Here is a 14,515-nt window from a genome sequence, read left to right as displayed (position 1 = left end):
GGGTTGTGTGGAGTAGGGGGGGGGGGGTGAGGAATCTGGCAGTGTCATCACCACTATCATCATCGTCGTCGTCACCGTCACCACCACCACCACGATCGACATGTGCCGCACACGTGTCGTCACGTCTCGTCGCGCCAGTCGCATCGGCGGAGCGGTGCGGTCGAGCGCTCGCATTCCGACGCCGTGCAGTCACATGACTCCTCCCCCCCCCCCACTCGCTCCCCCAACCCCCCCCCCCCCACCACCTCCCGCACAGAGCTGCAGCTGTGCGAGCTGCACTGCCAGTCCCGCGAGACGGGCGAGGCGGTCTACACGAAGCAGCTGGTGCACGACGGCACGCGCTGCTCCTACCGCAACCCCTATGGCGTGTGCGTGCGGGGGGCCTGCGTGGTGAGTGTGCCACGTGCGGCGCCGGGCTGGGGGATGGTGGTGGTGGGGGGGGGGGTGCACGCGGAGACAAAGATCTCCCGCGTTACTTCGACGGACCGCAGGGGCGCGAGCACGGTCGCCACGGTGCCGCGATTCGGAACCGGGTACTCATTTGAGTCGACTTAGGGGACTTGGTGTCGCTGCTGACGTTTGCCGTGGGTGGGAGGCAAAGTCAGATCACCCGGTCTAGCGTACTGCACGAACCACTCCGCTCCTCCCCTCGCTGGACACGAACAGAGCCACAGCAGCCAGCCTCCTTCTGCATTGAAAGCACGGCACGGCACGGGCCATTTGGCGTGAGCGGCGCCAGCAGCAGCCCCTCGTCTGACGCCGCTGCCCACCCCCGTGCCCTCCCCCCCTGCCCTCCCCCCTCGTGCCCTCCCATGCCTGCACGCAGACCGTCGGCTGTGACAAGGAGCTGGGCTCCAGCAAGCAGGAGGACAAGTGTGGGGTGTGCGGAGGAGACAACTCGCACTGCCGCACCGTCAAGGGCACGTTCACGCGCACGCCCAAGAAGCCCGGTGAGGCTCGCGACCCTCCCCCTCAAGCGCACCGCTCGTACGCAACGCTCATACCCACCGCTCGTACACACCGCTCGTACGCTGTGTGCCGGGTGCGGTGATATTTTCCGGGCGGTCAGTCGACCGCACGAGCCGGCACGCTTACTGAACGTGGTGACCAAAGTTGGATTCCCCGCACGGTGGACGAGGCTCCGGGCCCTGGGAGCGGCGGCTCCCACTCCAAGCCACCGTCACCCCCCCCACCTCCTCTCCTCTCTCTTCCCTCACTCTCCCAATCTCCCCTTTATCTCTGTCTGGTCCCACTATTCAAATCTCTCCCTCTTTCGCTCTCTCTCTGTGCCCCTTTCCCCCCCACCCCCCCCCCCACCCCCCCCACCCCCCCCACCCCCCTTGCGTCAATGGAAAGTACACCGCATGTGAAAGCCATGATGTCTTCTTGGAGAATAATGGATCACATTCCAAGTAAATAAAATACCAAAATACGAAACAAAACAAGCCAGATGTGGTGTCCCGGCTTGGAAGATACCCGGAAAAGCTGTTGGCTGCATCTGAAAACCTCGCAAAGCAAACAACAGAACTTGTGTGAACAGAGCCATTGGGAAGAAATCTCAACGCTTCGACGACAGAGACAGACAGACACACAGATAATAAACACATACATACAAAGACAAAGCCCCTCCCCCCCCGTATGGCCTTAACAGACTGGAGGGGCAAGTGCTGTTAGTGAGCACCTATGAAGGCCGGCACGGTACACGAGGGGGTGGGTGGCCAGCACCACGCCCAGTCACCTTTGTCTCCCTAGTGGCGATGTTTACTACACGCTGCACCAGGTACTCATTTGAGGCTGAGTCCACCTTGGGGAAGCCCAGGACCGGTTCAGATAATCGCCACCGATGTTGGCCGTGAGTGCAGCGCGCTAACCGCTATACTACCACAGACACACACACACGGACAGATACACAGACAGATACACAGACAGATATTCATAGAGATGGACAGAGGTAGTGACACACAGATAGACGGAAAGGTGGACAGAGAGAGAGAGAGACTGGCAAATAAACATAATAAACACAGTTGCTAACAACAGGCCCACAGGCCCAAAATGTCAAGCGGTCAGCAACAAACAGTGCTCTCGAAAAGCGCTGACAGGATTCTCCAGAGTAACGGACCTGGGGAACAGTGGATCACATTCCAAAGGGACGTCATGGAGCACACGCATTGCGACGCACTTTCCGTAGCCGCGGGGAGGAGGGGTGAGAGGCACGGCGAGAGGGAGAGATAATGAGAGGGCGGGAGAGAGACTGGGAAAGGAAGAAGAGAAACCGTGAGTTTTAGGGCGCACGGGGGAACGCGAGCCGCGTGCCATCGTTGAGCGAGCTGGCGTGGGCAGGGGGTGTTAATCGGCGTACGCAGCGCCCGCTCGACCTCCTGTCACTCTTATAGCACTGCGGGCGCTGTTCCCCTGCACGTCACTCAGTCCAATGTCGTGGACCCGGCGTCTCCTGCACACACACCGGCTGTGTGCCCTCTCGTCCACCGCAGGCCACAGCAGCTCGCCTGCTCGCTCGCCCACTCATCCACTCATGCACTCACTCACCCAGTAACTGACTCACCCACCAACTGACTCACCCAGTAATTGACTCACCCACCAACTCACTCGCTCGCCACACCGCAGAGGTCACCTCGCTTCTCTTTCCACCTCTTCCCTCGCACCGCTCCTCTCTGGAATTCCCTCCTCACGTTGTCATCGTCTCTCTACACCCCCCCCCCCCCCCCCCAAGCTCATTTCTGAAAAACCTTGCTCAGAGCAAAACCTCCGTCAACCCTGACCTATTACAACTTAGATTGCGCCATTTGGTACTGGCCGCTTTGAAAATCAACCCCTGGCCGTGACGGCGCCGTGAATGTGACGGCGCTGTGGCTGCACCTCCGCAGGTCTCCTCAAGATGTTCGACATCCCCGCCGGAGCGAGGCACCTGATGGTGAACGAAGCGGAGGCATCGCCCCACAACCTGGGTAACTACCCCCCCCCTTCCCCTATGCCCGGCCATTATGAACTCAACACTCAGGTTCGATGGGTACGGGTGGAGGTGCCATTGTCATGTTTGCGAGTGCAGCCCTGGTGCTCCCTGGTGGTCACCCGGAGTTTGTGGCTCCGACCTGGGCACCGGTCGACCTCGGTTCACCCCGGGGGGGCCCTGGTGCTAGCAGACACGGGTCCTGTGTCCGCATTCCCACGGCCCCTCTCCGTGGGGGGCCTGCCCCCCCCCCCCCCACCGGCGGTGGCTATGGCCAACACTGCGGTGGCTGACCCACAGTGGCGGTCGGCCACGTCCCGTTCCGAAAATATTGACCTGGGCCCCGTTGGAGGAATTGCCGCCACGCCGAGTTACTTTTAGAAGTCGGGCATGGGGGTTTTTTTTTTATTTCAGCCCCGTTTACAAAAAAAAATCCATAAATCTCGAGATGTTTTCCCATAGTTTTTTACTGACGTTTCACATTCCTAAGCCTAATTTTGTCTTCGTGCTTTTTTTAGAAAATGATTTTCGCGTTTGCTTTCAAGTTAAACCCCTACCGGGTGCACACATGCACGCGTACGCTCGCATGTTCACGCACACAAGGAACCTCTTCAATCAATCGGTAAACACTTAAAGTCAAAACAGAATCTTTGTTCAAATAAGCAAAGGTCGGCCACTTAACTTTATTGGGCAGCCTTTATACGCTGGTGACATTTCCACACTTCCATGGCAGGGGGCCAGTCATTCCATCATAATACCGTACTACCACTGTCGACTGCAAGCAAAGTGGTAAACATTTTATAATCCCGATTTAAAGCTTTCGTGACTGCAGGGATTCATCTTCTTGGTTCTTTCGGTAAAGTCACGTAGAAGGGAAATTATAAAATAATAAAACATAATAAAATAATTATCACGACCTGAGGACGGCTGCTTGCGTTGTGGCCGAAACGTCGTGAGAATTATTTTATTATGTTTTATTTTTATTATTTCCCTTCTATGTGACTTTACCGAAAGAACCAAGAATATTGTATAATCCCTGGAGGGGCGATAGACCTTGTGACCCCCCCCCCGCCCCGACTTGCGAGGACGCTGCTCGACGTTAGTGCCGAGCGGCGCTGCCACGAGCCCCTTGCCACCGCCGCTGACGTCCCCGTGCCGGTGCGCGTCCGTGCCGCCGTTCCAGCTGTAAAGAACCAGGCGACGGGGCAGTTCGTGCTGAGCGGGAAACCGCGGGAACGCGAGCGCAGCCCCCGCACCTTCATCGACCTGGGCCTGGAGTGGGACTACTCCGTGGAGGACGGCAAGGAGTTCCTGCGCTCCACGGGGCCTCTGCCCGAGCCCATCGTGGTGCTGGTGAGTGCCGGGTGGTAGCCGATCGAGCGGTGCCAGCTTCCAAAATCTCACCGCCTCGGTTTCCACCCAGCGCTGTAGATGGGCGCACCGCAGTTAGTCGGCAAGTCGCGTGTGGTGGGGGAAAGCGTGGGTGCACCCAACATTTACAACACGTCTCGTTAATGTGGAAGAGTAGGCCAAATTACCCTTTACAGGCCCTCCCAGTAAACAAACTCATTGGGCCAACGTTAGTTCATCGGTTACAACCACGTGCCAAGATTACCTTGGGAATGGAATCTCAGGGCTGCACCAATACCTTTTCCTTCGGCTCCTGGTCAGATCCTGCCCCAAGACAACGATACCAAGTCGAGCCTCACGTACCGCTACATCATCCACGAGGACTCGCTGCCGCCCGTCGGCAACAACAACGTCCTGCAGGAGGCCGAGGCCTACGAGTGGGCCCTCAAGAGCTGGACGCAGTGCTCCAAGCCATGCGGCAGCGGTACGACGGTGCTCGCGGACGCGGCGCGCACACACAGGGGGCCGGGAGAGCCGGCCCGGATGCGGTCGCCACCCTTCCGAAATCGGCAATGCAGCGGGAGGGAGCCGCCGCTGTGGTGTAACGGTCGTCGCGCTCGACTCGCGATGCAGAGTAGAGGATAACGGTTCCGCACGCAGGGTTGATGTCACAAGCGGTGGGCCGAACCGTTCATGGGAGCGAGCGTGCGGTGATGCTGTCAACGTGTGCGCTGACCTACCACAGGTATACAGTACACCAAGTATGGCTGTCGGCGCAAGTCCAACATGAAGATGGTGCACAAGAGCTTCTGCAACGGCAGTCGCAAGCCCAAGCCCATCCGGCGACGCTGCAACCTTCACGAGTGCACCCAACCCAGGTGGGGCGCACGGCCCACCCGCTCGCCCAGTTCCCCACCAAGTTAGCTACCGACTCGCCCACTCACTCGCAGTCACCCATCGACCGGTCGGCCCTCCAAAAGACGGCACACCGTGACCCCAACCCCCGGAGGCTGTCGCGCGACCGGTCATTCAGAAGAATAAGAAGATCGCTCATCGTCTTATTGAGCCGCCGTTTTATTGTTCGGGCAGGTGGGTGGCGGAGGAGTGGGAGCACTGCACCAAGACGTGCGGCAAGGCGGGCTACCAGATGCGCACGGTGCGCTGCGTGCAGGCCATGCACGACGGCACCAACCGCTCGGTGCACAGCAAGTACTGCACCGAGGAGCGGCCCGACACTCGGCGCTCCTGCAGCCGCACGCCCTGCCCCGCGCAGTGGCGCACGGGGGCCTGGTCGCAGGTGACGCACGCACGCACGGGGGACACGTGGGGTGGCCGAGGCCTTTGGGGAACAGAGACGAAACATGACGGCGGGGACACGCACGACGAAAAGCATGTGGGCGACGTGGAGCTGGTCATACCGCCCCTCCTGCCTTGGGCTCCAAAGGCACTCGCCCCGACGGTCACCTAACGGCTACGCGGTGGGGGGGGGGTGTTTCTGTGCTCTTGTGCTGGACCCGGCAGTGCTCGGTGTCGTGCGGCGAGGGCATCCAGCAGCGGCAGGTCCTGTGCCGGGCGAGCGACAACTCCATCGGCTCGTGCGACGGGGACAAGCCGGACGCCGTGCGAGTGTGCCGCCTCGTTCCCTGCGCAGGTGAGAGGCCCCCGCACACCCACAAACAGGCAGGGAGTGGGGCGAGTTCCTCAAATCAGGCGTGCCCAACAGGCGCGTGCCGACGCGTACCTGACAGCGACCGTCTGCTCAATCCAAATCCGCTGGCGATGTTGACCCAGGTCCCAATCGTCGCACCCCCAGCCGCTATTGGGGCGGCAACAATGTTTACCGGGTTGGGGCAGTTCAGCATACCATGTCCTGCACAATAATAAACTACGGGGGCGTTTGTGGTTGCATAAGACTTTGCTTCTGAAGCTCGGTCCTTGGCAGACGACGCTAAACAGAGAGTTTCCGAGCGGATGTCGCACTCGCAATCGGCACCGTCAGGGGAATGCGTTCCATGTGGACTCGCGGAGCACGTTGCCACCTCAGGAGTCAAAGTTGATCTCGTTCACCGAGTGAGAACTTAGAGACACTTCTATAGTGTCTCATTCGCAAGACCTGGGCCACCAAAATGACAAGAGTAAATAAAAAAAGGTACAGCGATTAAACAAATACAAATGTATGCGAAAAAACAACCGTCACGATAGAAATAAACATTGCACAAACATCACCCCGTACCTTAAGTCTGCGCGGTCAAATCGTTTTTTATACTTATCATAGTACGATGACAATGAAGTTCGATACATTACAGAAGCATGAAACAGATACCTTGTGTCTATTTTACTCGTGTGTGAACAGACCATGGAGTATAGGAGAAATGTTTCCGAATACTGGGAATTGCGGTGGCAAAACCCACACACGCGCACTTTTCTTGCCATGAACACCACTGACCACTCGGCCATGGCCACCGTGCCAGCCAAGCCGTGGCCGCACTTGGGCAATACCGGATGCCACGTGGAGCGTCGCGCGCCAGACAATCGCCGGAGCGGAAAATCTCGTGCCCTCTATTCACTGGCTCAAGGTCACGAGCGTACGAGAGACAACGGTTTAAAAAAGTTGTATTTTTGTTCACGGCCGGTTATTTCCGTCCCCCTCCAGCGTGCCCATTGTTTAATAAAAACCCATTCCGCCTTTGCCAGCTGCGATACACTTGTCACAGTTTGAGCACAAAACATGCTTTGGGAATTTGGCAACAGTAACCGAAAAAAAAAACACAATTTCTCAATCGTGAATCATTTGTTTTTCACGTGGCAGGCGGGTGGCTCTGGAATGAGCCACAGTGTGGTGGAGGGGGTGGGGAGGGTGGCTGCCTCCACACACGTCATTTCTTTGCAGAGTATCTTCGTCACAATTGAATAGTGGGCAGCCACAAACAGCGCTGCGGGTGTCATAATGAGTCATTTGCCAAGTTCGGTATTTGCGCCCGGTTCTCATAACACGATGAGGCCGCAGCACCTCCCATCAGCAGTGTTGTCTACGTACGGTGCGAAATAAGTTCAACATACAGGATGATGATGATGAACGACGATTGAACATTGATGTCCACCAGACCAGTTCTGCTCTCCTCACGCCCACGTGCCGCCCACATGTGTGCCGCATGTGTGCCCGTCGTGCACGGCGCGACCAGTGACCCCGTGTGGTCTGTCGTGGCAGGGAAGGGTGGCATGGCCCAGGCCGAGACGGCGGTGCAGAGGAAGCCGCGCATCACGTGGCTCTCCCGTCCCGACCCGGAGAGCCCCATTCACAAAATCTCACCAAGTAAGTGTTTCGCACCGATGGCAGCACCAACTGTTCTCGTGTGTCGCTCCAAGGGGCCACAGCAGAAATCGGTACCACCCCAAGGTAGCGAACGTGAGTGAGGTTTGCGTGTTTAAACCAGACGCAAGAACTTAAGAGACCAGAAAAGTCTCATTCGCAAGTGACTTGGGGGTCACCTATATGACACGAGCCAAATTAATACAAACTTTGGGTCGTACCGATTTACTTGTGACCCCACCGATTTCAAAAAGTTCTCAATTCGCTGTTATTGGTGATATTTCATTACTCAGAGTGGGGTTGCCACAGTCTCATTTTTTAAGTGCTTTGCCATAATATTCCATTCCTCAGGGTTTGCCAATTGTGAAAACATTTGAGCCTTCAAATCTCAACTTTATTTGGGTACCGTGCCGCCAAGTCCATTTAATTCTGGGTTCATTCTGTTGTATTTATTACAATAACCCCTTCTCTTAAATGATCGTGGTGGCGCACATTTGGCGTTGGAAGAGCCGGTTGCCAGGTATGTCCGAGGCGCCATTATCTTGGTCAAAGCGCCATTTGCGTTACGACCGCAGGGAGCCAAGTTGAGTGACCCCCACGGCAAAAACGAGTCGGCTAGTGACCTCTGAAAACCGGCCAAACCGATCAAAAGCGCTGCCGAAAAACCTGGGAAGGAAATGAAACCAGACAACAAAGGGCGATTTGGCTATTCCGTCGGCTTGCGTAATATAGTTCCTCAGACAAACGCGTGCTGGAAAGCGTTGCGGATTCCGTGCGCAAGCAATGAACTTATTTGCGTTGCGTCTTCTATTTAAAGCGCTTTTCGGAAAAAACTATTGCAATCACATACGCTTGCCACGTTTTTATTTATTTTACCTGGTGCAGAAAGTATCGCTGTCAATTACAATGAGGCCAGGATGAAACGGACAACATGAAAGGGCTGTGGCATTGGCGCACAAAAACGAATGCACACAACCCGCCCGTCATGAACGCTGCCTTACGCCAGCAAAAGTTTTAAAGTAAGGCCATAGCCTGAAAAGAAACGTCACGATAGTTCTTTTTTTACAAGGCAGCATTAATGATTCATGTGACTTTTAAACATTCACCTGTGGTGATTCACTTGAACCAAAACATATGGCAACTCTGCTTGTGTTGAAGGAGGTACAGGATGTGAATCGTCTCTTAAAATCCATTTCCTGCACCGCCGCCGCACGCAAAGTCAACAACGCGAAGTGCGTAAAGACCAGATGACCCGGAACGCACGTGGAGGGTCGTTCCACGGTGCGCAGAGGGCCGGGCCTGGGGCAAGGCACCACTCGCCAAACAGACTGCACAGCTTGTGGGCACCACGGAGCCCAGTGCAGCAACACAACACGTGTTGCTGCACTGCACTTCTGGGCTCCCACGTCTAGGCTCGCTCCCTTCCCCAAACCTCACTGACCAGCATGAGGCAGGCAGTGTATACACATCAGGGGCGTCACCTTGACCCACTCCATTTCCCACTCAAGTGAATTTGGCTTTGTATTGATTTATCGGTTTGCAGCCCTCAGCCACTGGAGGAGACTCCACATTCTTAGGGCGGGGATGAGTCCATCCGTAGGGCGACCACCTCTGTCGACATTTGGCAACTCGCACTTAAGTTTAACGGAGCCAAAAGTTACGCAAACGGTGCCCCTCCCCCTCCCCTCTCTCTCTGCCGCAGAAGAGCCATGCCAGGGCGACAAGTCCATCTTCTGCCAGATGGAGGTGCTGGCGCGCTACTGCTCCATCCCCGGCTACAACAAGCTGTGCTGCGAGTCCTGCAGTAAGCGCAAGGCCTCCTCCTCCTCCGTCACCACCAAGCCGGGCGAGCCACGGGGCGACCGCCCGGACCCCACGCTCTCCCCGCTCGACGCGCCGTCGTCCGAACACGGCAACGCCGCGGCCGCCGTCCCCGGTGCGGTGGGACGCCCGGGACCCGGGGCGCCGACGACGGCGGACGAGTTTTTGCGACGGCGGGACACGAACGACGACGGCTACACGGAGGAGGACTTCGAGCCGGTGCAGATCGTGGAGGTGGTGGCGCCGCCGTGGGGAGAGGGAGACGGCCACCGCCGGGAAGGAGGAGAGGACGGGACGGCCGACGGGCCACGCGGCCAGACATGAGGACCCTCCCGCCGGCCCGGCCGCCCCCCCCCCCCCCCCCCCGGTTTGCGAACGCCGAATTGCCTTCCCTGCGGTCGCGGGGAGAGACGGGCACGCTCGCGTCGCACGTTTGTCGAAAACGAGCACTTTTGAGGATACGACTTATTCTTCTTCTTCCGTCACCGGCCATCCATGCCGCCGCAGCCCGGGGGCAGCGCGTGGATCATGTGCGCACCGCTGGACACTGGAGTGAGCGTTGGATCACTTCACGGCGCGCGCCCCTGGCTTCAACGACCATCTCAAACATTTCAATATCCCCCCTCTGCTTCTAGCTCTGGACTCCGTTCCGCTTGCTGTGGTTTATTATTTTTATTATTCTCAGCATTAACTTTTTATTGTAGAAGTGGACTTTTCTCCACCCCCCCACCCCCTTGTCCAGTTAAGTGGACCCGTTCACTTTGAATTTGCACAACCACAACCGCCCCCCCCCCTACCCCCACATGGCATTTTCACAAAACGCAGGCATTTAACAATTAACACGAAATTCATCCCGTTAGACGTGTACAATTAACCAGTCGTGTTGGCAGGGGGGGGGGGTAGTGGAAAGAAGGGCCACTAAGCAGAATGTGTTTCGCATTAGGGGTCATTCTCAAGCCAATTAAGCACTGTACATACCTCTCACACGTCAGTATTTGCGCAATCCGCAACGGCCGCGTGCAGAACCCGTCCCCGTGCGTTTGGGAATGGGGGGGGGGGGAGCGGCGCTCGAGTTTGTAGTTTGAAAGTTTCGTTTTGCCTTGGAAGCTGCACACAAACGGTTCATGTTAACGTGAAACACTCGAGCAACGCCATTTGAGACTTGTATAGTACGTGTACATATATGGAACAAAGCAGAGCGATACTATTTATTGGCCTCTTGTCGTTAGCAAGCTACAGGTTTTGTTTTGTAATAAGCTGCTTTAGTGTAACTAAATGATTTTTTTTTTAAAGCACCACCTCAGTTGTATTCCTGTGTATTGGCAGCAAGTGTAAAGTATTCAGGGAGGGCTCCCCAAAGCGCACGTTTTCTCTTCGTCTTTAGCAGTTTTTAACCCTACGCCGCTCCTTTTGCACCTTATTTAAAACGTCCTCTCCCGAGCTGGAGCTGCAGGCACAAACGGAGAAGCCGTCGACGGAAGAGCCCGCCGGGACCGATCCGTGCCGAGCGTCGGCGAGAGCCGGGACCCGGTTACGTCACGTGATGTAAATAAAAACTTCATGCAGATGCACGCCGCGTGCTTGTCCAGCTGCGTCGTGCGCGGGAGGCGCGGTTGCGGCGAACGCGTTGGCGTTCCGCGTTTTTCCGACTTCGCTCGGGGTTTTTCCCACTTCTCCCCCACCCCCCTGGCCATCCACGCGGTCTCCGTAGAGCACAGCGGCTGAGCAGGGGCATTGGGACTGTGACAGGGTGACGGACCGCTGCCAGTGGGTGCAGACGCGCGGGCTCACTGGTTGAGACTCCGTCCCAAGCGCTTGTCGTAGACCAAGGCGGTTTGTGGGCAGCAGCAGCAGCGGCGCCGGCGTGCACGCACAACACACCAGCAGGCGTAACGACGACGACAGGGTGCACAATAAAGTTCGAACGTGCTTTTTAAATCAAGGCTACGGAAACCTCAAATGTGTATGATGGTTACATTACGCTGGACACACCGGGGGTACACTTAGGGAGGGGGCTCGGTTAACTGCCCGGTGAACTGTCGCTGCCAACCAGGAGAGAGAGAGTGGAGGTGGTGAGAAGGGGGAGAATAAAGGCACAGACTTCCCAGCAGAGGAAAACGGCCTCGGCTCAAGTGAACTTTGGCCAAAAGCAGTTTCAACTCGCAGCCACTGCCATCACCACCACGCCCCCCCCCACCAAACCTACATAACGACCAGCAGTGACATCTCGATGGCCACCTGCAGTGTGGAGCATTTATCCATAATACCAAGCGTACCAATCATCACTATTATTGTTACCGTTTATTCACCACAGATTGGTCCGAGTTTATTTTATAAATCTTGGATGTCAGGTCAGGCACACTAAGCACATTCACCACCCTTGGGTAAAGGTCATAATACTAAAGACATTTTCCGCAGGGATTTAAATAAATCTTATTCAATAGCTAAGGTTTTTATTGGGTTAGATCGCGTAAATGTGTCATTAAACCCGCCACAGCCAATTATTAAGGTTTGTCACGTAAACAGAACATGCTAATTCGTTACGAGTTCAGCACACCGGTGTGTTGGAGAGTGAACCCACGACATTTACAATTAGTGACATTTCACCGGTGATTACAACCAGCCTCATCAGGTGACGGCCAGAGTTGTGGAGAAATCCTTCATATACATTACAATGCATATCTCTAGTATTGGTGTTATTCACAGTTAATCAACGTACATAATGTATGTACTGTACATAATGTAGGGGAGCATTTATTTCACCGGCTCGGCGTGACGGCGCAGTCCGGAGAGATGTCCGCAGTGCCGCTGACGGCGCCTCGTGGCACCGATCCGACATCCCACCACTCTCTCGGTCCTCTCCGTCACACGGCGTGGCACGGCGTGGCGGTTTAAGCTTCAACTTTGTTTGTTCATTGTGGAAGTAAAAAAATGTTGTGAACGGTTCCCAAAGGGTGAAAATGAATGACCACCACCACTGGTTCCAACGTTGGGTATTTTGGTTCAATTACGGATACCCGGTGATTTAACCACACATCGTTGCGTGCAAAAACACGGGCGTAACGTTTCAAATCGCTTATTCAGCTTTCGGATCCGTGCATCCAACTGGGACGGAGGATATTTAAATTCCTTAGATCTGTATATGCCCAGGTTCGTTCAAAAGACCCACCCCCCCGCGACCAATGGGAGACCTACAATGCACCACCGGACAGAAAATCGTCGGAACCAGAATCGTGACAATTCATGGAGTCTCGATGGGGGAAAACATGTTCCTGGATTAATGCGTAACCCTCAACTGAGTGGTGAGGGGCACCTACGGCCTGCGGCCACTTGAGGGCCTACCGCTTGGGAACTGCTCGCAAACCATATTCGTCTGCCACCGCACGCATCTTAGTTGCGCTAATCAGATACTGGAAGGGGAGAATATTTTTTAATCTGGCAACACTCCACTCCGTCACTCGCGTCATCGGTAAGGGCCTCTCGCGGCGACGGGCGCGACCGCGCTGTGTGCGTGTGTGTGTCTGCGCGGACGTGTGGTAGCCGCCAGCGTGATATCAAAGTTGTAGTTGGGCCTCCGTAGGGAAAGGTTCCCCCCCCGGCACACACCCCGTACACTACAGTTCAAAACGCGCGGATTGTGCAAACAGGGAGGCGCTCGTAAGTGGGACGACACGCGCCGGGAACAACGCGCCCCGATGATCGGCCGTGTGGAAGAGGGCAGACTGGAATCGGAACGAGGGATAGACGGGTGGGTCAGAGGTGGAGAAGACGTGGAAGGACTCGTCACGAGGAGATGAAGAGGGGAACAGAGAGTGAGAATGATCAGAGGGAGGAGTTACAAACAACTGGCAGAGGGAAAGGAGAGAAGCAGCCTTCGTGGAGCAAGAGGAAGTGGTCGGCAGTTAGGGAGAGTGTCGCAGGGACCGTCCGACCGTTGACCTCCGCGCGACCCCTCAATGTGCGTGCCACCGCGTCGCGATCTACCGCCGTTCCCGTCAAATAAGCACGCGGGGCATCACAAGTTTTATGCATGAACTTCTTCCACGTTTAATGAACATGAAGGTAAATAGTTTCACATTTAAGTGTCTTGTCTACACAGAGCAGAGTCCCCCTAGAGGCCGACTCTTAAACTCAACGTTCGCCAACTCATGTGTGTGTAAACGGTACATCATACACCGCTTCAACAATCTAAAGTTAAATGTTAAATCCTTAACCTTCCATCCATCCCTCCCTCCCTTTCCTTGCGCTACGTCATCTTTAATCTGGTTATAAGTGAGCAGGATACTCCACTCGAATCGTATGCAACTTATCTCAGGCGAATAACATCAAGGGTGCCCTCCCCCCCTTTTGCCGTTCCCTGTTCACTCTCCCTCTCTCTCGCTACAGAGGGGGTTCCTCGACTCACTATTTTCGTCTGGGCAGCTGAAAATCTGTGAAGCCCGTCTTGTGCTAGAAATTCAGCGGGGGGGGGGGGCAACGGCACGGAAAAAAATTGAACCGAATCACTGGTAACTTTTCGTGTAAAATTAAAAAAATAAAATAAAATAACAAATGAAAAAAAATAATGTTTTTTTTGCAGATGTCAGGACAAACAGCAGCAAACTAAAACCATCAAAACCCTGGGTGGTTCCACGTACAGGCTTTGTTGAAGTAACCGGCGGAGAATGTGCTCCTGTATGCGTCGTCGGAGAGAGACGGGCGGGGATTTGCGGACAGCAGTGGGAAAGCTTTCGGGGCTTTTTGTTTATCTTTATCCCATGTGGTTGAGGTGCAGGCTGTTAACGTGGGCCTCCCAGGGCCCCGGCCACATCTAAAGCCGTGAACACAAACATGCCAATCGTTAACATGCGAACCCCCACCCCGGCGTTACGGTCAGGCACAAACACTGCAAAGCGACGGCTTGTGAAACGCACGGAGGCGACACGAAAAATCTGTCTCGGCGAATACGTCATCCATTTTGTTTTCCGGGCTCCGCCGCGCGGGCGGAGTGCATGCCTGGGCAAGGGCAGCTGGGTGAGCGGCTTGCGGCCAGCAGGGGGCCCCAGCAGGCCTGGGTTTCACTCCCT

The 14,515-nt window shown here is 55.7% G+C and overlaps 2 protein-coding genes across 3 annotated transcripts in view; one reads left to right on the top strand and one right to left on the bottom strand.

Annotated features, from left to right (window-relative positions):
* The window catches only part of LOC133354337 (A disintegrin and metalloproteinase with thrombospondin motifs 3-like), a 78,164-nt gene extending 67,144 nt beyond the window's left edge, over positions 1–11,020 (top strand). Inside the window, exons 13-22 of one of the 2 annotated variants that reach the window (XM_061571092.1) lie at positions 257–390; positions 827–950; positions 2,886–2,966; positions 4,152–4,321; positions 4,640–4,802; positions 5,064–5,196; positions 5,408–5,615; positions 5,840–5,969; positions 7,527–7,631; positions 9,334–11,020. In XM_061571092.1, the coding sequence (XP_061427076.1) occupies positions 257–390; positions 827–950; positions 2,886–2,966; positions 4,152–4,321; positions 4,640–4,802; positions 5,064–5,196; positions 5,408–5,615; positions 5,840–5,969; positions 7,527–7,631; positions 9,334–9,773 (1,688 nt within the window). In that variant the 3' untranslated portion in view covers positions 9,774–11,020. Of the gene's footprint in view, positions 1–256; positions 391–826; positions 951–2,885; positions 2,967–4,151; positions 4,322–4,639; positions 4,803–5,063; positions 5,197–5,407; positions 5,616–5,839; positions 5,970–7,526; positions 7,632–9,330 lie in introns of both variants that reach the window. The other variant, XM_061571091.1, reaches the window with a different exon arrangement.
* A 2,451-nt stretch (positions 11,021–13,471) lies between these two features.
* Positions 13,472–14,515, bottom strand: part of LOC133354401 (ankyrin repeat domain-containing protein 17-like) — a 102,046-nt gene continuing 101,002 nt past the window's right edge. The window contains 1 exon segment of the mRNA XM_061571209.1: positions 13,472–14,259. Within this exon segment, the coding sequence (XP_061427193.1) occupies positions 14,200–14,259 (60 nt within the window). The 3' untranslated portion in view covers positions 13,472–14,199.

This window comes from Lethenteron reissneri, chromosome 47 (assembly GCF_015708825.2).
Source record: "Lethenteron reissneri isolate LAM-NWPU_2019-01 chromosome 47, ASM1570882v1, whole genome shotgun sequence".
Lineage (NCBI taxonomy): Eukaryota > Metazoa > Chordata > Hyperoartia > Petromyzontiformes > Petromyzontidae > Lethenteron > Lethenteron reissneri.
Note: the sequence above shows the minus strand (reverse complement) of the source record. Positions and strands in the feature narration are given on the sequence as shown.